Genomic DNA, 23,159 nt, shown 5'->3' with positions numbered 1-23,159 from the left:
GTTTATACATAAGTATAAATAAGTGGTATGGCCCATATTAATATAGATCATATAATTGCTATATTCACAATTGTATAAGATATCATATAACATAATACCAAACAAAAAGGTTATAATTGTTAGGCTATAAGTACATAGTGTTAAGTGCTATCCCATAGAATAAGGAGAGGTATTCTGAAGTGATGCATGATTAGATTTGTGAAAAATAATTCTAGCACCAGCAGTGCATATCAATTTAAATGTAATAAATGTATGCTTTGCAAATCTTATGGCAGATTCCAAGCCTCACATTTATGAAGAACTGTAGTTTTCACAGAGAATAAATAAATAGTAATCCATGCTAAATAGCCAAAACTAAGGTATCCAGAGAGAAAATAAGAGTGTGCTATAAAAGTAACACTTAAACTGTCCACTAACTTAACTGAATAATAAAGTTGTGACAGGGAGGATTGACACTGTCAAAGAGATGAATTTAAAGCAAATGCCAACTAAGAATTCCATACCTGCCAAAATGACTTTTGATAGAAGTCAAATAAAGATATTTTTATGAAAAATTGTCTTACTCTATCTTAAAAAAAATATGTGTCTCTGTCTTTGTCTGTCTGTCAGTCTGTCTGTCTGTCTGTCTGTCTCTCTCTCTCTCTCTCTCTCTCTCTCTCTCTGTGTGTGTGTGTGTGTGTGTGTGTGTATACAAGTCTTCATAGAGAAGTAAAAGATTTCAGACAGGATGGAAGCTGTAGAATATGGTAAGCAGAGGGTAGCTGGGTGGGTTTGAATCAAAGTCTATTACATAAAGATACTAATATCCTACTTTGTTTCTAGTATGCACAGAATTAAAATATATGATGATAATGCCTTGTAAGTGATGAAGAGGGATATTCTAAGACTCTTGCATTTTCTGAGAAAATACCAACTAACAAAGTGCTAGTTAATGTTAGTCTTGAGTGGTCAAGACTGAGAAATCTTTAGTCACTTTAAGGGTGCTGAAGGGCTATGCAGTTTTCAAATAAATACCAAGGAGATATAGAGTAAAAATTAATCTAAATAGGGATAAAAGGATGAGGGGATACAGAGTAAGTAAAACAGATTAGAAGTACTTTTGGGATTATGGGATTCCCAAATATGTCAATAATCGTAGTCTAAATAAGCAAAAAAAAAGTCAAATGGGATATAAGAGGAAAATTACATATTCTTTAAGAGATATACTTAAAATATAAGAATATGGGAAAAACAAGAGTAGCAACATCAAAAATATATAGCAGGTAAGCAATAACCAGAAAGCAATACCAGATTCAAAATACTTCAGGACAGATTTTACAGGCGATACACAATAACCTTGTGATAGCAGGTCTACATTTGTGAGCACCTGAAACATCAATTCAGAATATAAAGCAATTCAGCAATTTCAAAGAAAAATTAAAATCCAAAAATCACAGTAGAAGAATTCCTCATCTCTGTGACTGAGCAACCAATGGACACAAATGCAGCATGAACACAAAGCAGCATGTCTGCTCCTCCGGCCTAAGCATCAGCGTGATCTAGACACCTGTCCTCCGAGTGCGGACATGAGGGCCTGTTCTGTAAGTTCTGAACCACAGGGTCTGCAACTGTTCTAACCGCTTGGACATTCTATATCAGCATTGATGTTGGTTGTTCTAGAACATTTAAGTATCACAAATATAGAAGATTTAAACATAAATTTGCAGCTACATAAAATACTATATCGAATAGTTGCAGAATGTGTGACTGTGTGTGTGTGTGTGTGTGTGTGTGTGTGTGTGTGTGTGCAACAATTTAGACATTATATTCTGGGATAATGAACCTCCTCTACTATATTTTATTTTTCTATTTATTTATTTGTTTGTTTGTTTATTTAGGTTTGGGGGAGGGACAGGGACTCAGGTAGTCCAGACTGACGTTGAGCTTGCTCTGTAACTTCGTCTTCTTGTCCCCACCCTCTGAGTGCCAGAATAACAGACAAGTGCCACCACCTGAGGCTCCTGCATACATTTTAAACAAGACAAATTACACTTTCTGACTACAGTGGAGTTATAGTAGACATCTGTAATAAAAAGACACTAGAAAATTTCTGAATGTCTGAAATTTAACCAACATCTTTAATAACCCCTGGGTTGATGAAGAATACACAGTGGAATTTTGAAAACATTTTAGTGAAGTGATAATAGAAATATAGGTGTGTCAAAGTTTCATTGACTTCTAAGGTTTTGCTTGGAAATAAATATATTTAAATGCATGTATATAGACTATGTATGCATTGACGCATAGTATGTGTATGTATGTATTTTATGCTTATACACACACAGATAGCTGGAGGTAAGTGATAGGAAACCATCTCAGAATATGAAGGGAGACTAATATGAGACTAAGACTAGAAAGGAGGAAATAGAAAAGATAAAGGCAGAGATGACCATAATTGCAGACAAATAGACTACACCCCAGCAAAACTGAGCACTGCTTCTTTGAATGTCTGTCTTGTGGGGCTGAAGAGATGCCTCATGGTTAAGAACACACACTGTTCTTGCAGAGGACCAGAGTTCAGTTCCCAGTAACCACGTGATACAGCTACAACGGCCTGTCACTCCAGCTCTGAGGCATCCATTGTCTTTGGCCTCCATGGTCACCCGCATTCACATGTTCATACCAGCACAGAGACACGCAGACTTAGGTAAATACTTGGGTGTTTAGTCCTTTAGTATTCAGCATGGGCCATGTGTTTGTAGTTTTCATTCTTAGAAATGGAATTAAAAGATGAGTCTCCAAGTAGAAGTGGGAGCCTCAAGAAGGTAAGTAGCTGGGCCTGTGTTCTGAACTCAGATCACCATGATTTGCTTATGTGTTTCAGCATTTACTCTCGCTGAAGGTCTGAAAAGGTCATTAAGACTCTTTCTGTCTTTGTTTGCTTGTTTACAAAAATAGGGAAAATAATAAAACCTAGCTCATTTGATTGTTGGGAGGATTGATCGCCACATATGGAGTGCTTCGTTGGCCTTTGTTAATGTTTACACTTGATAGTACAAGTGTAGTGACCAACAGAAGGAGGGTGACAGTAAGACTGAATGCAAGAGGTCAAAGCAATGACAAAAGGGGCTGTTTTGGGGAACACAGTGCCTTTCCAACACTCATGCGATGTGTAGGATGAATACTCTGGCCAAAGATGAGTTCAAAAACGTAGGATCACTGGCAAAACTTGTTAGTGGCCCTGGATCCTGGAATCCAGGGATAGAATGAAGTTAAAAGACTCATGATTTTCCTAACTGGGACCATGTCAGGTAACAATAGAAGGCCAAAGTAGGGACATTCTAAAGTGTTAATTTTCCTTTTCCTGTGTCTCATTCAACTTGTTAAACTATTGTCCTGCAGGTATACCATATCCTAGCCAAAACTTATCTTAGTTACTCATAGCCAAAAATAGACTGCAGCAGTGCCCTTTAATATCATAAATTTTGAGAAATTTGTATTCCAACTGTAGATCCATGTCCAGTTAGTACAGCCAAGGATAGAATATCTGACCAAGCTGCCCGCCATTTGGTAGTTCTGGGACCTAGAACGGGCTGTTTAATGGAGCCGTGTTGTTGGAGTGTTGACATCTCTTTGGGAGGTTCAGTGCTTATTGAGATCACTGTGAAGACTGCAGTACAATTTATGTGTCATGAATGCCCAGTCAGTGCTACTTTAGCAGCTGTTCAGCCAGCATTTGGATTACTGGACTCGGTCAATAAAGGAATCAGGAGCTAGAGGTTCTGACCTCCAACAAATTAGTGTACTAACCCTACTGCCGGGCCTCACATTTTTGCAGACTCCAAAATGCTGAGATCCAGGGTGAAAAAGGAATATATCTGTTCTTAAACTCTCACAGACCTAGTCTTACTGTAGTCTTTACTCCTTAAATTCATATAATGTGGTTTGGGCAAGGTGTATTCATGTATTTTTAAGGGCAGGAGTCTTTTAAGGCTAGATATCCCCCTTTTAAATGAAGTCAGTCAGGAGCCAGGTGTTCACCATATGTGGGAAGCCCTAGGTTGACCTCCAGCATTGTAAGAAATAATAATAAAGAGAAGGAAAGGAAGCCAATGACATTTCTTGCATTTTTCAAAAGAAACTGGCATGTGTGTGCTAGGCAGTGGTGCTGGAATAAACAAGGCTTGACTAGGACTTTTATATAGGACTGAATAAAATTTTATGTTTTTATTTACTATCATTAGATTTATATGAAACATCTCAGGGTAAAAATCTGCCCTGTTATTATTTAGAACACCCTTGAGTTTGGATTCTGGGATACTGTGTTACCTGGTGACAGTTCCACCTTGTAGCACACTAGTGAGAGCTACTCTGTAGCTGCAGTGCCCCTGTTGTGAGACTGTGCTTCTCTGGAGCCCAGGAAGAAAAGCATGGAGTGTTTACCTAACCTAGTTTTATTTTTAGAAGTAGGAGAAATTATTTTTTTGAGGGAAGGAAAGAGAAGTAATCTTAAAGGACACACCATCTGTGGAAACTACTCTCAGCACGTGCTTTAGGAAGATGAGCGGTGTCATCCTGTGTGCACTGTGGCCGTGAGGCTGGCGGTTTATAGACTGCGGATGAGGCTCTTTGTGAATGTCACGAGTGGTTATCAGTCTATCGTAAGTAGAGAAGAAAGAGTGAAGCCAAACTCTAGGGGTGTCAGCACATTATGGCAATAAAATCTTTCACAGCTCCCAACTAACAAAAATACTGTTCTTGACAAGTGTTTTAAATTGACTGGCTTTAAATTACTTCAAATAATGTGGAAGCAGAATCCCAAGTTTTTTGGTTCTTCCATTAGAAGTAACTGTATTCCAAAAATTGGTTTTATTATTTATTATTCCAAAATTTGGAGTTTTATTAAAAAGTTTGGATTATCATTTTGTACTGGAAAGTTTTTTTACAGCAGCTCCATGAGTATATGTCACAGCCCCTAATGTAGCCCAGGACAAGTGAGCCTTAGCTGTCATGACTGGCCTACAGTCAGGTAGGCAGGGACTTGCAGAGCTGGTGGCTCTGGTTAGCTTTCAGGACCATTTATCTGCCTGTCCTTTCAAGCCTCTAGGGAGACATACCACACAGTTGTCTAGGCTTTCTGCCCTTCAGAAGCTACCAGATGCCTGCCTTAGGGGGCCAGAGGAGTAAATGAAATGAGGTTTAATATTTACCAACATATTTGCTTTAAAAGTTCAACAGACCTGGCTCCTATCCTTCATTTTTAAAACAGCTATAGCACAGGGATAAGAACATATCGATTAGGGAGAAGCTATTTGATAGAGGTAAAGCATTAACCATGCAGTTACACTTGCCATGTTCCACTTTTCACAGCTTCCCATTCAGCACTCTATAATGTTTGCTTAATTAGGCACACTACATAAAGCATGCATCACAGGTAAACATGAGGAGACACAGTGGCAAGTTTGTCAAGAGCTGTGCTTCATAAATTTTTAGTTTGCTAAGTTCGATAGTGATGCTTCCATGATAGCTGTCTCTTCTTCCAGCTGTGGAGGTCTGCCATGGAGGGAAGAGCTAGCACTCTGCACTTGTGCAAAAGTCTCAAAGTGGTGGCTTTCTCTGTTACTTAATAAATGTGATAGAAATGGAAATGTAAGATACAATTAAAACCAGCTGATAAGTTGTCTGTTGATGACCGTATAGACATTGTAGATGAGTTAGCCTTTTATTTTAACATAGAATTTTTCGTAAATACAAAGCTGTTGGGAAAATGTAATAGCTTGAGATTTACAAAGTGATTTAATTTTATATTCAGAATTTTGCTACTTGATTCTTCCTGTAGCATTGGGGCCCAGCTTAAAACTTATAAGTATTGTATGACTTTTTAATGGTATGCCTTTGTTATCACTGTGTTGCCTGATCTGGTCTTGATCCCCTAGGCACAAGCAGTCCTCCTGCCTCAGTGTCCCATGTGTTGAGACTAGTCATGTGCTACCATATTCAGCTCTCAGTAATTGCTTTGGAAGCAAAACTGCATAATGACATTTCTATTGACAATGAAGTACAGGCAGGCTGGTGGTGATTCCCCACTGGCATGGATGTCTTGGTATGTATGAGAACACCACACACCTCCATGTTTATACAGAATAGTATAAATAGTACTGCTATACAGATAGCAGTACTTTACAGAATTCATATCTGTTAAGCACTATATGCCAACAAAATCCACCATTAATCATGACTGCACTTGGATGGTTGTGGTGATATTTCCTTCCTGTGCACACATACAAATTTATATATATGCATCTGTTTATCTGGGTATTTTCACACACAAAACCCTCGTATTGTATGAAAGGAAAATTAACTTTTCCCCTCTTTGCAGTACATTATGAATAATTCCATGTCATAAGTATTTGTCTTCAATGTGATCTGTAATCAATGATTGTTTTCCATCATACAAGTCCATATACATTTTTGTTGTTATTATTACATATTATCTTTGTTGTTATTATTGTAAGTAGAATTGAGGTAAATATCTTTGTACAAGTATCTCTAATTCCTCAAGTTAAGTTTTTATAATAATTTTAGTCAGAGAATATATATAATTTTTGTTGACATAGTCTCTGGAAAAGTTATGATAAATAACAAGTCACACATACACAAATACACATTTGTTTCTTAAATTGAACACCTTTTCCTGGAGCTGACCAATTTATTCTTGGTGTAGCTGCAAATGCTCTTTGTATCCCATGGGAGTGGTTGCCCAAGTGAGCCCCATGCTCACAGTGAAGAAGGCCCTCTCCAGGCATGCCCTGTCCTAGAGTTTACCGGCTGTGGTCACAGAGGAATTAATTCCTAGCCAGAATTAGCCCAGCCACTTCAGGCAGCATTTTCCAGGGGAGCTCGATGCTCCAAGCAGCAGCTGCCGCTGATCCCAAGGGCATCCGTGAAGAAGGTTTAAGCTCTCACTGATGCATGTTTTGTATGAGTGTATTCTCCTCCTCAAAGCCGTCCGTCCCCTGAAGCTTCCTGTCACTTGTTTTTCCCTTCCTCCCACTTCCCATCTCTCTTCTCATTTTCTGAAAGAAGGAATAATGGACCCAGAGTCTTTTACCCTAAAGTATTAGCCCCTCTTTGGTCCTCAGAAAGGGCTAATATAAACTGTATTAGTAATAACCTATGCTTTGTTCAAAATTTTATAACCCCTGCCTCTCTGATCAAAAAAGTATATATAATAACCTTTACATTTATTGTTTAAAATAAGTACTTTTATTTATCAAAATAAGTATTTGTATTGCTTTCACCAATTTTAGATTAACTGCAATGACAGCTTCATCCAGAAGGAAATATCAAACATGTATAGCTTTATAATTATAGGAAATAAAAACAATTTAAATGTTTAAATTTCCATATATTTCTTATGCTAAGCATAAAAGTATATTGCATTAGGATAATATAGGAGAGAAATAAAATGGAAATATACTTTTAAGAACAAAAAGAACGTAAAATTCTGAACCTTAAAAAGCAAGCTTATATGTTTTAAAGTGGATCGTTTGAATTGCTGTGCTATTATATTTGGCTGGCTACATTTTAAAGAGTAGTGTTGCAGGTTTATTTTGAAATGTCAACATTTATGAAATACTGAATAACATTGTTTATAACTCTAAGACTTATAATGAAAAATTGTATATGCCAACTTTTAAAATGTTCAAGGAATAAAAAATGTGTGAGCTAGTACAAGAGTTTTCAAACCCACTTTAGGGAGGATTCCAGCAGATTACTCACAGCCCTCAGCACTGGATGGGCCAGGCTCCGCCTGCTCTTGCCATCAGCCACCACCTTGTGGACCCTGCAGCTGCAGCAGTGCACACTGGCAGGCTTTACCCATCATTTCCTCACCACAGCCAGCCCACCTGCAGGGAGCTTACCTGTCACACAGCAGGGCCTCTCCTCCCTCACCCAAGATGCTGCCTACTCCTTCATTTTCCCCTCAGATCCTGCCTCTATCACCACAGAAAGAGAGATGAGAGGCAAGGAGTTGGAGAAGTGAATACTCTCTGAGGACTGGGGCGAGGAGGCCACAGCTTTCACGGTAGCTGTCTGTGTTGCTGTGAGCTTCTGGAGGTTTTGCCACTGAAATTAGGAGTAGAATAAGTTTTGCTTCTTCCTTGCTTTGGAAGGTCCCTCTAATTTCTCAGACCTGCTATGGCATTGCTCTAGCTCAGTGTGACCTCATCACCATCTTTTAAGATTTGCTAACTGTGTTGAGGGGCTGCTATTGCTTTTATGGCCATAAAGTTAGACTTAGGCCATGTGGTTACTTTTTCATCTCCCCGCAGCACCTAAGACAATATTGAGGATAGCATGTTCAGTAAACATTCTCAGAAAAACAGAAAATGCTGATGGGAAGTCCTTCAGTGAAATCTGGATCCATCTCATTTTGCTGTATAGTTTGGGTCACTTGTGAATAGTCTAGCTGACTTGTTCCTTCATTGTTAAAACATGGAGAATAGTAGTAGCTAATAGTGATCAGATAATGTATGTGCCTTGACCACCAACACACTCAACCGTTCTATGAGGAAGGTGTGTTACTATTATGCTCATTTTATATAAGAGGGGATTCAGCTTGTCCAAAGTCACTCAGCTTGTAAGCAACAACATAGACGTGAAAACAGAATGTGAGCCCTGACCATTTAACCTTCATATGGCCATGCCTGCATCTGAGTTGAATGTTCAAAGTGAGCGGATTGAGCCTTATTGAGAAGGTGGAGAGTTTTCTGGCCAGCAGAATTATTGTTGTTGTTTTGTTTTAATGCTAGGGATTGAACCCAAGGCCTTGCACATGGCACTGAGCTAAAAACACTGTTCCAACCCGAAAACGGCTTTGTTTTTTGAAGTGGTGATCTGCAGGATGTAGGCAGGGGACATGGATCATTATAGCATATAGAAGAGAACAGAGGCTTTTCCTGTCAATTGGCCTGGGAGAAAGTTTCCAGGTACCCTTCTCACTTCCCTGACTTCAGATGCTCTAGGGCCAGGGGCACTGAGTGTTAGTAGAAAAGTGCTTGTGTTTTTGTTCTCATTTTTAATTAATCTTAAAATTCTTAGTTGGTCCTTTGCCCCTCTCACAGCCAGAGCTGTGAATCATTAATGTGAGACTCAGAAGAGAAGAACAGGACAGTGTATTCCATTTCCCCTTACCAATTTCCTGCCTGTTTCCACTGAGGGACCAATGTACAGACCATCACAGCTCAGTGGTAGAATAGGCTGTCCTTAGTGGCCCGTTCTGCAGCCTGACTCTGTTGTAAGCACTGTTGCAGGAGGGGGTCACGTGCCCTGTAACTTTTGTGCTTCCCACTGAGTAACCGTGGGTCTTCTGCAAGTAATTGTATCCATTTCTAAAGATGAAAACTGTTTCTGAATTTAGGTGTCAATTTCTATATTAATTACACTACTCTGGGTTGCACTGTGTGAACTCACTAGCCGATTGCCACAGTACCCCAATCTGTGATATCAGAATGTGTGTGATATGCATATTTTAATTTGAGAAATAGTTTAACATTTCTAGATATTCATTTAAATGTGGTTATGCAGGTTAAACATAACGTATGATCGCTGCTTCTTTCATTGCTTCCAATTAAACCTTGCTTGTTAGTTTAACCTCTAGGTAATCCCATCAAACAATTGATGTCAAGGAAACACTGCCCACAGTAGCTGCAGATGAGTGGCCATTAATTTTAATTGCCTTGATATTAAAGATTAAGAAGTATTGGGACTGGCAGAATGGAAACGATCTGATGTCAAGCAAACCCACTTGCTAAAGCTTCCCCAGGCTGCTGGTGATATTAAAATTTTACTGTGAGAATTAAATAAACCTTTATTAGTGATGACTGTTGTTTGATTGGTCCAGGGGTGTGCATAAACAGAGGATTCTTACATATCCAGAGATGAGGCCTTCCATGGTAGAGATTCCTCAATTATGAAACTGTTAATAAAGCTGTAATCTGATTTTCTAGGCTAGGTTTCATTAATGTATTATAGCTTCTCTGATTGTCAAGGTAATATTAACTACAAAGTACTGAATCCAACAGAGAATTGTTGAGAGAATTCTAAGACAGAGCCTTTGTTGCTACATTCAGAGTTGGGGGATTTTCATTAATTATGCGTAAGAAATGCCAGATTCTGCCTCAACCAGGACTGTCTCCCTTTGTACTGTAAACAATATATTCAATACTTAACTCTTTCTAAAGCCTAATGGCCAACTTAAGAAAGCCAGAGGGCTATTATATATAAAAGGAGCCATGTGCTTTTAGCTGAAGATATGTCTCCTAAGTTGTAGAAGGTGGGGAGATTCCAAGAGCATTTGTTGTAACAATCAGTATCATATCTTGAACATTTGGGTACTGTTTGTATCTTGATTCTTCAGAGGTTGTAGTTGGTTGGTTAGTTGGCTTTTGGTTTTGTGGCCTACCTGCCTTCCTTCCTTTCTTCTCTCTTCTTACTCTTCTTCTCTCCTCCTCCTCCTCCTCCTCCTTCTCCTCTTCTTCCTCTCTCTCTCTCTCTCTCTCTCTCTCTCTCTCTCTCTCTCTCTCTCTCTCTCTCTCTCTCTGGATCTTATGCATTGGAAGCTGGCCTTGAACTTGCTATGTAGCCAAGCATAACCTTGACTTCTGATCTTTCTGCCTCCAGAATGCAAGAATTGTATGTACCTGTTTTATGTGGTACTGTGGATGAAACCCAGGGCTCTGTGCTTGCCAGGCAAGCACCCAACAACGCTACTTGCGAGGCCCATCTTTCTGGTGTTAGAGTGGCATAATTTGGGGCTGGAGAGATGACTTAGTGGTTAAGAGCCCCTGTAGAGTACCGGGATTCTGTTCCTAGCACTCACATGTGGTGCCTCACATCCTAAAACCTCTAATTCTTATTTCAAGGGATCTGATACCCTGTGGCCTTCTCAAGCTCCTGCATACATGTGATGCACATGAATACATACAGATACACATACATACACATAAAATAAATTAATCTTTCAAATGTCATAACTCTGCTTTGGGAAGAGACCATAAGGCTCCCTGATAGGTTCTTCCTGCATAGAAGTTCCTCTGAAGCCTGCCCCTGCTCCAGACATGAGCCCCACATCAACATTTTGACTTTTCTCCCCTCTCCTCCTAGCTCCAGATAATCTGGCCAGACTCTACCTGTTTCTTTTCCAGAATGTCTGCATGCTAGGCCATCCTGTGCACACCTACTGCATGCCTGCCCCTGTCGGAAGAGTGGGGGATGGGAAAGTCAGTGACCGGAGGGCCTGGGACCATGGGCTGAGCACATGAACTTCATTTCTGGACTTTCTAGTTGTCAAATATAAAAACAGTTTTATAAGAGTGCAGAAGAAGAGCCAGTTTGGTTTTGTTCCTAGTCCAGAATAAAGTATATGTTACTCAAGGCTATCCAAGGATGGAGCTAGGGACTCTTCTATGGACACCACAGCTCTGGAGGTGTGGATTGTAGGAGCACAGGGAGAAAAGAGAAGCACCACTTAAACCAGATGTGCTGGGGGTTATGGCAAGTCTTATGGGATCTAAACATTGAGATCTAACTTTCTTTATATAAGTTAGGAATAGAAAGAGACATCCACATAGAAAGAATCACTGGAGGTTTGTGATGTGGATGGGGAGAAAGAGAAAAGGACCAAGAGGTGAGCTGGGGAGAGGAGAGGTGAGGTGAAGAGAGGAGAGGAGAGAGGAGGAGAGGAGGAGGAGGAGGAAGAGAGGGGGGTATTGGAATAAAATGTGGAGGGTCTGTGAGAAGAATGAGCTCTGAGAAGGATGGCTGGCATTGCTGAGAGCTAAGCCTTTCTGCGGATAGCTGAGTGCCCTGGGCAACCATCTTGTTTGGAGTGGGTTTTTTCCATATTTCTGAGGAGCCTTGCTGCAGCATGGGTCCTCTCAAGTATGCTCATGTGTTTTTATGTGCACGTGTGTGTACTCAGTGCGCTGATAGCAGCATCTGGGCAACAGTAAGGCCAGTGTTGTCTTTCTCTCAGGGAACCCCTGCCAGAGCTTTCTAGCCTTCTCCAGGAGGGTGAGTGCCATCAATTGAAGAATGAGAGCACCATTTCCAAAGCAATTAAAGACTTGGCAGAGGTGGCCAGCAGGGCTGCCCATTGTAGAAAATTGGGTTGGAGGGCTCTGAACTGCATCCCATTCCTTTTCTCTGCTCAGGGCCCCTGAGGAGCTCTTCCGGATAATACCTAGGGTAGAGCAGTGACTGAACCACACCAATGGCTCCTCTGTTAGATTAGCAGGCAGTTCTGGGGAATATTTTTAAGTTTTTGCTTTAACAAAAGAGAGGCAAACTCTTAGGATACAGCATTGGGCATACCTTCTTACATATGACTTACCTTTTGACACAGCTCATCTACAGGTATCTGTGTACATGGTGTGAGTCTGAGCACTGTGTTGGGCTCTTTGGCTGTCTATGAGTTGTAAAGAAATCAGCCTTCTGCCAACATCCTCTTTCACACATGTACTGGCTGACATCACAAGCAGTTTGGAGAAAAGAAAAAGAATAAAAACTATATTCTACCTTATGGAATCAGCCATTCCTCTGTATTTGCTTTTGACCTTACTGAGATGGCTTGAATTTTTCAGGTTGAGGCTTCCCACACAGTCACTGGCAGAGCCTGAGCAGCCATCTTGGCAGACGTGCAGTGTCTTCCAGGTCAGGAGACAAAGGGATTTTTCATCCATTATTAATTGATGTCCCTCTTCAGCAGACCAAACATGATTCTACTATATAGCTGCCAAAATTGTTTCAGGTCCACAAAAGAACAATAAGTCATTCTTTTCAAGTGTGCTTCTTAATACCTAATTTAACAAATGTTTCCAGTAGCTTTTCAGCTTCCTTTAATAGTCTGATTGCTGTGTTTGATGCAATACAACAATTGGGTATTTTTATGAGTAGTACTCCCAACCATTTTAGTGTTCCCATGGCCAATTCCAGGAAACATTGTTCTTCCATTAGAGTTCAGAAGACTATGCTAAAGTGGAAAGTAAACCCCTAAAACCATTTTACACTACCTATGTGGTTCGAAGTGGCAGGTAGGGCACTGTGCCAGCCAGAGCTTCTCATTATCCCAGAGTAAGGACCGGAAGTTTGGCTTTTTCTTTGTGACTTCTCTACCCTTCCTATTTCACGTTCTGTTCCTGATAGGTATCCAACTGGTTTGGCAACAAACGAATCAGGTACAAGAAGAACATTGGCAAATTTCAAGAGGAGGCCAATCTCTATGCTGCAAAAACAGCCGTGACAGCCGCACATGCAGTAGCTGCAGCGGTGCAGAACAACCAGACCAACTCGCCCACCACGCCAAACTCCGGTGAGTATGGTGTGCTCACTCCCTGCTCAGCCAGCAGGCTTCTGCCACAGCCTCCCACTCCACAGACGAAGCTTCAGCCTACTGGGTGCACAGCGGGGCTTTCAAGGGAGATTTGTATTGGTTTGCAGGCTTGTTCTGGAGATGGGTGAATAAGGCCACAGCCTGTGCTGGTAAACCCACTGTTCACAGTGCCACTTGTGCCTGTAGATTCTAGAACCTTTATACTCAGTCATGGCCTTTAATTCAGCAGATAGTCAAAGCTCTATCACATACTGTGACCTTAGGGTCATTGGTGGTCTGTCAGAGTGAAGCAGCAGGTGTGGACTCGTTGCTGGGAAGCTGCATGTTGGGCAGAGATGTTACTGTGCTTCCCGTGCTCTTGGCTTCAGGCTCTAGGTGCAGCCTATATCTGTGCCATGTGGCTTGCTGTACTTATATATAATGAGATGGTGTTTTGTTTTGTTTTGTTTGTGTGTGTGGTAGTGGGGATTGAACCCAGGGGCTTTGCATATGCCCCTTTGCCACTGATCTACATAACTAGCCCTTTTTTTTCTTAAGATAGTCTTATTAAGTTGTCCAAAAAAAGCTTTGAACTCACTTTATAGCTCTGTCTGGCCTCAGACTTGTGATTCCTCTGCCTCAGCTTAATAGGTGGGATTGTGTGTATGTGCCACCACAGCTGGCTGTAAATGCACTACTTTTGACTCCTTACACAGAACATTCTGTTTAAATTTTATGTGGCATTCATGATGGAGTTTGAAGAAATGTCTTTAAATTACAGGGAACTTGGCTGGCAGTGAAAGGTGCAGCTAGCCCTAGTGGAAGAATTGGAGAGTTTTGGAGACTTTCTAAGGAAACTTAAAAATATATATTTAAAGTTCAGGGGAAGGCTGTCATTTATTTTACCCGCATCATTTCTAATGGGTTACAGACACTGGTGAATGGAAAGGAAGAGTTATAGCTAGGAAAGAGTGTCAGAAAAATGTCTCTTCTCCAGGTAATTCTCCACCATGACAGCAACATTGACAAGCTCCTTTGACTAAGTCTGGAGAGAAATGGAAACAAGGAGAAGGCTGGGGCCAGCTCCTGGGTGTTTTCTGTCTATTTTGATTTGTCTCTGGTTTTTCATTTGGGTTCTCCCTCTATAATGTTCTTCCTGCATATAGTGTGAGAAGCAGGACCTTCTAGAGCTCAAGTTAATGTTCTGTCCTTCTAAAGCTGGAAATGCCTCTCCCTTCTGCCTCTTTTCCTTTCCCTACCTCTAGGTCTTTGGGGATTGTGTGTGTAGCTCTCTGTTATTCAGCTACTTAACTCTTTCCTTTCCAGGTTCTTCTGGTTCTTTTAACCTCCCAAATTCTGGGGACATGTTCATGAACATGCAGAGTCTGAATGGGGATTCTTACCAAGGGTCCCAAGTCGGAGCCAATGTGCAGTCACAGGTAGGAGAAATGCCCCAGCTGGGGCCTTTCTGGCAGGGTAGGGTTTGGGCTCAAAACTCCCCGCTCTGACCTGTGGAAGTGGTCTGCATATCTATGCAGAACCTGTGCTGGATGCGTCCAAACAGGACACATTTGCCCACCTCTTAATTCAATGAGAAGTTAAGTGGACAATGCCTTTGATGATTCAAAGCTGATGAACTTTGTGAATGCATTCGGCTCTGGCTTGAGCTCATGGAGATGGGGGAGGGGGTCTTTGTTATGACAGAACAGAAGATTGTGTGTGCCTGAGAGAGGGAAGGGGTGGAAAAAGAGGGAGAAGGAAAGAATGAACAAGAGAACATGCTGTTCTTTAATTCTTGCATTTTTGCAAGCCAGGAAACTGAAACCTGAGTTCTTAAAGTAGATTCCAAGTTCAACCCCTTTCTTGTGTCCTTTTAACTAAGAGCAAGTACTCTTACTCTTAGGCATTGGTGGTAGGGACAAGGTGGGGTGTGGATTCAGCATTCATTATCTGTGAGTAGGTTTTCACCCACAGCCACACACAGACGTGGTTGCTGTAGATGGAAAGTCTGCATTACCATGAAGATGCTATTGTTTGGCTGGTGTGAAAAACAAAAATGTCTGAGTTTAAATATGCAAGGAATCTTTGAAATCCCTCCAGTCACATCTGATTGATAAATTTGTCTTTCATTGAAGATGCTCCACCCCTGTGGCACACATAACTCAAATTGTTCCCTTTTGTAAATGATGATGTTTTAATAGATGGAGGTGATGAATTCTCTTTCATCTCACTTCTAGGTGGATACCCTCCGTCATGTTATCAATCAGACGGGAGGCTACAGTGACGGCCTTGGAGCAAATTCACTGTACAGTCCACATAACTTAAACGTGAGTACCCTGGGGAGCGAGCTGTGGGAACCATGTCAGGGAAACAGTGACTAATGAACAAGTTAATAGTCACTGGACTTGGCTTCACGTCTTCTTGGCAGTTGGGGGCGGCAACATCTTTGCTATGGTTTCATTTTATGGCCAGCAGTGCTTCCTGTTATCTAGCTGTCCTTTGAAACCTTCACAGAAGCCCAAAGGGGCTAGTGTCCTATCATCAGTGGGGACTTAAGTACCAGCCCATTAAGACTCCATTTCCTAGCAGCCGTGCCACGTGGAAACGGGTCATTTATCTTAGAATCAAGCAGCAGGAAAATTCCCCAGCACAGAGCAGGTGAAGGTGATAACCTTGGAGGCCCAGCACATCGTAGACAACCATTCTAAACAAAGAACCCCACTCTAAACTGCTGGCCTGGGGTGCAAAACAGAACCCCTGAGCTTAATAGCTTCTCTGCTTTAATGATAGAGAACCTTTGTTACTGATTCACAAAACTTTTCCTTGCTTCCTACCCTGACATGGATGGGAAATGGCAGACACACAGCTCTGCAAGGTGTGAGGAACACCCTGTTCTGGGACACATGGCAGCAGACCAGTGGAGAATGGAGAGAAGTCCCCCTTTTAGGGCCTTCGTTTGCTATAAGAGAGTACATATTAATGACTTAAAAAAGTGATTGAGGATGTTCAATTGTAAAGGGAAAAAAAGGACCATTAAATACTCAAATCTTTTACATTTGAAATGTCAAATCTTTCTTTTTGGGTTTATAAATAACTCATAATAACCCACAACAAGCCATATAAAAAGCCTTTTAGTTGCATTTCTCCTTTTTCATTTAAGTGTTTTGAAATGCTTCAGAGAATGTGCGATATCCTTATCAACATGATAAAATATGAAGCCGTGATTGCCTGCAGCATTTTACAGACATGAATTCCATCTTCACTGATGAGGCTTGATAAGACACTGTTGTATAATACAGTGCATAATCTCAAACCACCAGAGTAAGGATTAATTTATTTTGGGAAAAAAAAAAAGAGTACTCGTTGACAACCTCTCCTGCAGCTGCCATGTAGAGGAGAAATATTGTACATTTGTTGTTTATAAATTTCGATAAAAGAGGAATGATGTTTACTTCAGATGGGATATCTTTAGACTTGGATCTGTGTAAGAGTTCTTCTTTTCCTAAGGAGATTTTCAAACCTGAGAGGAAACAAACAGCTTACCTTTTAGATAGGGGAGGGTATGTCTTAGAGACAGAACACACATGGGCTTGTCACCACCCACCTGGCATGACTGAAGCTTTCAAAAACAGTGCCATGACTTATTACTTAATTCTATTTCTCCTCTCCTAGCTTGAATGTGATATCTCAAGTTGCATATTCTTTTTTTCCATTTAGACCACCAGCTCTGTGGTTTCCTACCCACCCCTCTCTCTAGCCCCACCCTTGATCATAGGGCAGTGGTTATGAGCCTGTGGGTCTCAACCCTTTTGGGAATCAAACAGCCTTTTCACAGAGATCATCTAAGATCATCAGATAACACAGATGCTTACATTATGATTCACAACAGTAGCAAAATTACAGTTATGAAGTAGCAATGAAAATAATTTTATGATTGTGGTCACCATGACATGAAGAACTATATTAAAGGGTCACAGTGTTAGAAAGGCTAAGAATCACTATCCTAGAGAGATTGAAGGGGCTTTATATACAGAATTATGCAGCGGATCAGAAGACAAGGAGTTCTTTAAGACCAGTTTGGGCTTGGAATGTGACTCTGTGACAGAGAGCTTGCCTAACAAGCTCAAGGCTCTGGGTTCCAGACCTCGTTCCAGTGAGCAGCAACAATCACACACATAACTGCTGCTGGAAGAAACAGTTGCCTGCACACAGGCCTTCTGCATGTCCAGTAGACCTTCAGGTGGACTCTGGAGAGATTACAGATGGACAGGAGGGAGGCAGAGAACCAAGGAGCTTGTGTGGGTGTGGGGTGGGGGGCTAGGCAGTATAGAAGCCAAGGCCTGCTGGAGCTTCAGGGACTGGGTGTCAGGCAGCTCACCCTTGCCTTTCCTCCAAAAAGGCCTGCCCTGTCAGTTCTGCTCAGTGTTCCCCAACTCACAAGCCCAGCACCTTCAACTTCTTGACTGACATAAAAATACGTAGCGACAAGCTGTCTGCCACAGCAGAAATCTGATCGGACATTGATTTCAGCAATTGCCTCTATAGGGCGAGACATGAGGCAAATTTGTTTTTGAGTACTGTTAGTGCTGGTGCAGGTCCCAGGCAGGAAGGGCCAGTCGCAGGTGCAGGCAGCTGCACCATCCCGGCTAGAGGCTCCATTTGCAGATAATTGGAATCCGGATTTGAATAACATGTGCCCCTCCATGGTTCATACATTTTCATTCTGGAGGGATTCCTGTTTGGAGGGAAATTATGGCCTTCATTTTACAAGGGTTATACCAGCTGACTGCCATGTGTATATGGGAGTAGCTTCTCTGGGAACAGTGATAAAGCTGGCTCAAGTGTCTGCTTCCTGGAGCTCAAGGTTGCATCAAGGCACCTTGTTGAGCCTTTCCCCTGTACCTTCTGAGAGGCTGCTTTTGAATGGTGAATTTTACCAGCAGATCAGAGGCCAAGCTCCATGCCAGCCTGGGACCAGCGGATGTCATCTTCCCCAAGCTGATTTATCACTCAGTCTTTACTTGGTAGGATGGATTTGTTTCACATGCATTTAATCCCACTTTAACACATGCTTCCAACTCCTGCCAGAGTGGGTTCAGAAAATACATCTTGCTAATGCGCCTTTGCTCTCGTGTTGACATTCTGGGTGCTCTAAATTGGGGAGTGGAATTAATATGTAGACGTGCACCCAGTGAACTGTGCCTCTCCTTTCAGGCTAATGGAGGCTGGCAGGACGCAACAACTCCATCTTCTGTGACTTCTCCTACGGAAGGCCCGGGCAGTGTGCACTCGGATACCTCTAACTAATCCCCGGCGCTTTCCCAGCTGACATGCCTTGATAAGCGCATTCGGAGCAATAGGAGGAGAAGGAAAGCGTTTTGTAACCCACCACCTACAGCTTTACTGTAAACCCTGTCTTCTTAGAGAACTCGGGAAACCTGTTTTTTAAGGAATCATAATCATTTGTATTTAAACTTAAGACACATGTTTAAAAGAAAGCACTTTATCCAATTAGGCCAAGATGTAACATTGTTGACAGTTCTTTAACTGTTTCATCCTAATTTATTATGGGTCTTTTACATTAATGGTTCCACAGTTGCCAGTTCCTTGGCCTTAAGGGTAAGAAGTACCATCTATGCTAGACCCCAATTATAGAGCAGACAAGGTTCACCCTGCCCAGGCTGAACCCTTGTGGTTTTCCATGCAGGCTCTCACCGTCGTCCTCATATCACGGATGGGCTTGGAGGGAAGGTGATGTCTGCCTGTCTTCTTAAGGAAGACATTTCAGGACTTCCCTCGCCATGTTTGTGTTGTCATCTCTTATGTTGTAATTAGGTCAAAGGTGGCCTCCTTTTTCCCTCTGAAGTACCAGAGCCTGGAGTCTGCGCTAATGAGACCATGGATCCAGATTGCCCTGAGATGAAGATCTTGCTGCTACAGAGGTGAAAACAAGACCTGTCTGGGGTTTGACCATGTGTGCTGGGTGCTGCACAGACCAGAGTCAAGGTGTACGCTTCCTCTGGGCAGCCTGGAAAGGCCCTGCTCTCTGGGGTGCTGTATATAGTGTAGCAAAAGAGTATTTATACATCCCACCAATCAAAACACAGCTTTATTACCTCATGCGAACTCATACAAACCAATAGAATCCCAACATGTTCTGTAGCTTAGAGCGCTCACTTACTACCTCTGAACAATACTCACGCTGTAGTTTGTCTCTTTCTTATCTTTTTGCATCTTGTAATTAACTCTTTGTTTCCCTTCACAAAATGTAATGTACATTGTAATCTTTTAAAAGAAAACTCAGGGTTGCATTTGCAACCCTTAAAAAGCCAAGATCGGCAACATTGGGTCTGACTCTTAACACAGGATCATCCAAGCTGTTGTAAATACTGAGACGCGTTTTGAATGTTCTTCATCTTGTTACTAATCCATACAGAAGAAAAAAAGAAAAAAAAAGAAAAAAAAAAGGCGGGTTCTTGTGATGCGTTCAGATTCAGTATTCAGCACTGTACATTTCACCCTGTGTGGCGGGCCCTCTCCTCCTCTTTTTGTATTGTATGCGATTCTGAAACTGACTGGGTCGTGACAATAATTTGTGGCGGTGATTCTGATGTATTAAAAGCGTTCCGTGTTCCTTTCTACTGGCTCACACCCTGGATTGAAAAGTCTTCCTTGTGGTAGTTATATGTAGTTTCAAACATGAATAAACTTTGCTTTCCTGATTAAACCTAGATGCCATGTGTGTCTCTGCTCCTTGAGCTAACACAGGTGTGGGCGTGAGGTGGGGGTGATGGTGCTTGCTGGGAACTGGACTAGAAGATACATGGTCAGTGAAGATGGAGGGGGCCATGAAGCTGTCTGCGGCTGTCCCTGGTGAAGTCTTAGACTGTCCACTAGACCATCTCACATCCCTTCACTCTCTGTGTTTATGGACTGAGAAATTGAAGCACAGATCTGGGGCAGCCCAGGGCCCACCTTGACCCCAGGGTTGCTGCCCTTTGCAGTCATGTTCCTCTGACCTAATGGAGATTCTGGAACTTGCTAGATGGTCTTCTGAATACCAACAGCTTTGTCCTGTTTATTTTTGTAGCTAGATGGAGATGAACAAAGGTTTGGAAAGAATGGGCCTCACATGCCAATCAAAAAGCAAAGCCCCCTTACCCTTCTCCCTACCTACTCTGTCTTAACATTCTGTTTGCAATATATACACCCAGACACTTTTAACAGATTGGACACTATTTTTGTGTTACTCAGATTGTAATAAAGTCCATATATTTGCATACATGCTTGTCACTAATGTCCAAATCTTTATAATAAAAGAGGTCCATTGCAGATAATTGGCCTGTTTACTATATCTCAAGGAAATTGACTCACAGGAAATCAGATTAATGCTAATCAGTTGCAGCAAATGTCTATGATAAATATATCTGTTTTCCTACTTCAGCTGGTAGAACCAAGCAGAACAAGGGCTGGGGCCACCGCCCCCATTAATCTTACAGCAGTTATTCTGTGCAGATAAACTTTATAAAATAGATTGCCCTCCACAGCTGTCCTCCCTCATGTGGGCGCTCAGCCTGCCCATAGGAATCTCTCCCATGGCTAAACAATTATTTGCATGATTCAATTAGCTTGTGGGTTAGCCTTTCTTATCTTTATACATAAAATAATCCCTGAGCTGTGTGGTTTTGCAAACTAGATCCAGTGGAAATATTATACAGATACACATACACAAATTCATCTTCCTTAGCATCTTCAGACACCCAAGAACCATCTTGGCTTTGTCTTGGGTCAGTCTGTTGAAATAAACACTCACTGGAACTTACTGGGAACTTCCTAGCACTTGGAAGGGATATGGGTAGGGTCTGTGGCTTTATTCTGGGAATAGTTAGGTAGGAAGAACCATCCTTCCAATTTGGCAGCTTCAAAGATGTTTGTACAATCTCCCTCCTTGCTCTTTACCTCCTCTGGAGGTGAGGGAGAAGAGCATCCCATTTAGATTGGACATTGGGATATCACACTGGCCTTCCTGCCCAGCCTTCTGTGGCTCTCTGGGATAGGTATAACTTATAGGCTTGAAGAGCGTATGGGCACTGGGCCCAAGGGCCTTATGTGAATTCAGGAGTGGATTTGGGGTATTTCAGCTGCCGCCTTTCCTGATCAAGCAGTGGGTTACAACCATACCCAGAGACAATGCATCCCACCCAACAGGAGCTGGATCTCTGAGGCCTTGCTCAGCTGGTTCTGGAAGCCAATGTTTCATGGGGTGTTAGGAAGACAAGTAAGACCCACCCACCCACAGGACCAAAGGGAATAACAGCAGGGTGAGGGTCCTGCACAATGGTAGATGAATATGAACATAGGTGCGTGTACAAGAATGTGTGCTCAGTGTCTGGGACCTCCGCACCCCAGCAGTTGCTTGTTTCTAGCAGGGTGTCATTCACATGGAGACACCAGGTCCTCATGTCCCTTTTGTCTGAGTTGGAGGGGCTGTGTACTAGAGAAGCCTTTCTATGTGGAAACTCATGTCAGGATTGCCTTCCTAGATATAGGGGGAGGTAAACATGTGCCATGCCTTGGGAAGGAATCATTTTGGACACATGGCCTCGCTCATGTTTAGGTCAGCATTACTGACCTTCCAGCTGTCACTGGTAGCAGGAACCAGAGTCCCCAGTGAATGATGGCCATTATGCCTCTGTGTAAGGCCCTTTCTGGGGTAAAGAAGCCAGGAGCATCCTTCCCTGTCCCCTTAGATCTTACATGAATCTTCACCCATGCCTGAGTTACTGAGGTAGATGTGATGAGGACATGTTGCGTGATGTCACCTTCTGCATCACCAAGTTAAGGGATGACCGATAGAAAGACTCAGTGCTCTGGGGCTGGGTCAGGCTTGGCACCATGACTAGTGATAGGCAGAGCACTTTCCTAAGACAGCGAGTGAGCACAAGGCTAGGACATGACCCCTATGGGAATTTTATTGCTGCAGAGGTCCTGTGCCTGGACTCTGTGCCCTTGTGGTGTCTTCAGGTGCTAGGCTCGGCCCAGTTCTGCCCCTACCTCCTTGGCAGTTCTGCCTAACAGCCGTCCGGGCTCTTGCCCTTTGCTCTCACACTTTGCTTTAACATAGGCAACAGCACACACTACCATTGTTGTGTTTATCACACCCCAGTACACAGGGGTTACTAGAGTGGCTACCATGGCCGTCCATTGTCATAAAGGGAATCTAAGGCTCAAGAAAGGGATAGCACCCCACCAAGGTTGGGGGCTGTAAAGGTTGAAAAACACTTGGCCAAATTCTAGGTCTTGCTGTGTCTGAGCACAACCTTAAATTCTTATTTTTTGTATGTGGTGTGTGTGTGTGTGTGTGTGTGTGTGTCCATATATGTGTGGGTGCTCATATGTACACAGGTGCATTTACACCTACCCGTGTATGTATTTGTATGGAGGTCTGAAGTTAACATCAAGTGTCTTTTATTGATGGCTCTCCACCTCATTTATTGAGGCAGGGTCTCTCTCTGAAGCTTCTGTGTAGGCTGCCATGCCTGTCTAGCTTCTATGTGAATTCTGGGACTATGAACTCTGGTTCTTACAGTTGCACGGTGAACTCTTCATCCACTGAGCAGTCTCCCTGCCTTCTAACCACATCTTAAACCCCATGTCTGTAAGTGTTTCTTTTCTGTCGCATTGGACACGTGGGCTTTCTGGATCTGTATACCACACTGGTAAGCCCCAAAGTAGCAGTCAAATAGAGCCCAGGATGGGTTTGATAGTAACTTAAAGCCAATGTCAGGTCTGTAATTTGATCCCG

At 42.3% G+C, this 23,159-nt stretch overlaps 1 protein-coding gene across 2 annotated transcripts in view; it reads left to right on the top strand.

The window, feature by feature from the left end:
* The window catches only part of Pbx3 (PBX homeobox 3), a 189,949-nt gene extending 169,864 nt beyond the window's left edge, over positions 1–20,085 (top strand). The window contains exons 6-9 of one of the 2 annotated variants that reach the window (XM_052182246.1): positions 13,189–13,354; positions 14,681–14,793; positions 15,592–15,681; positions 18,569–20,085. In XM_052182246.1, coding sequence (XP_052038206.1) covers positions 13,189–13,354; positions 14,681–14,793; positions 15,592–15,681; positions 18,569–18,661 — 462 coding nt within the window. In that variant the 3' untranslated portion in view covers positions 18,662–20,085. The remainder of the gene's footprint in view (positions 1–13,188; positions 13,355–14,680; positions 14,794–15,591; positions 15,682–18,568) is intronic. The other variant, XM_052182247.1, reaches the window with a different exon arrangement.
* Positions 20,086–23,159: the final 3,074 nt, after the last annotated feature.

Source organism: Apodemus sylvaticus, chromosome 5 (genome assembly GCF_947179515.1).
Source record: "Apodemus sylvaticus chromosome 5, mApoSyl1.1, whole genome shotgun sequence".
Lineage (NCBI taxonomy): Eukaryota > Metazoa > Chordata > Mammalia > Rodentia > Muridae > Apodemus > Apodemus sylvaticus.
The sequence above is the reverse complement of the archived record's forward strand: the minus strand, read 5'-3'. Positions and strand labels throughout refer to the sequence as shown.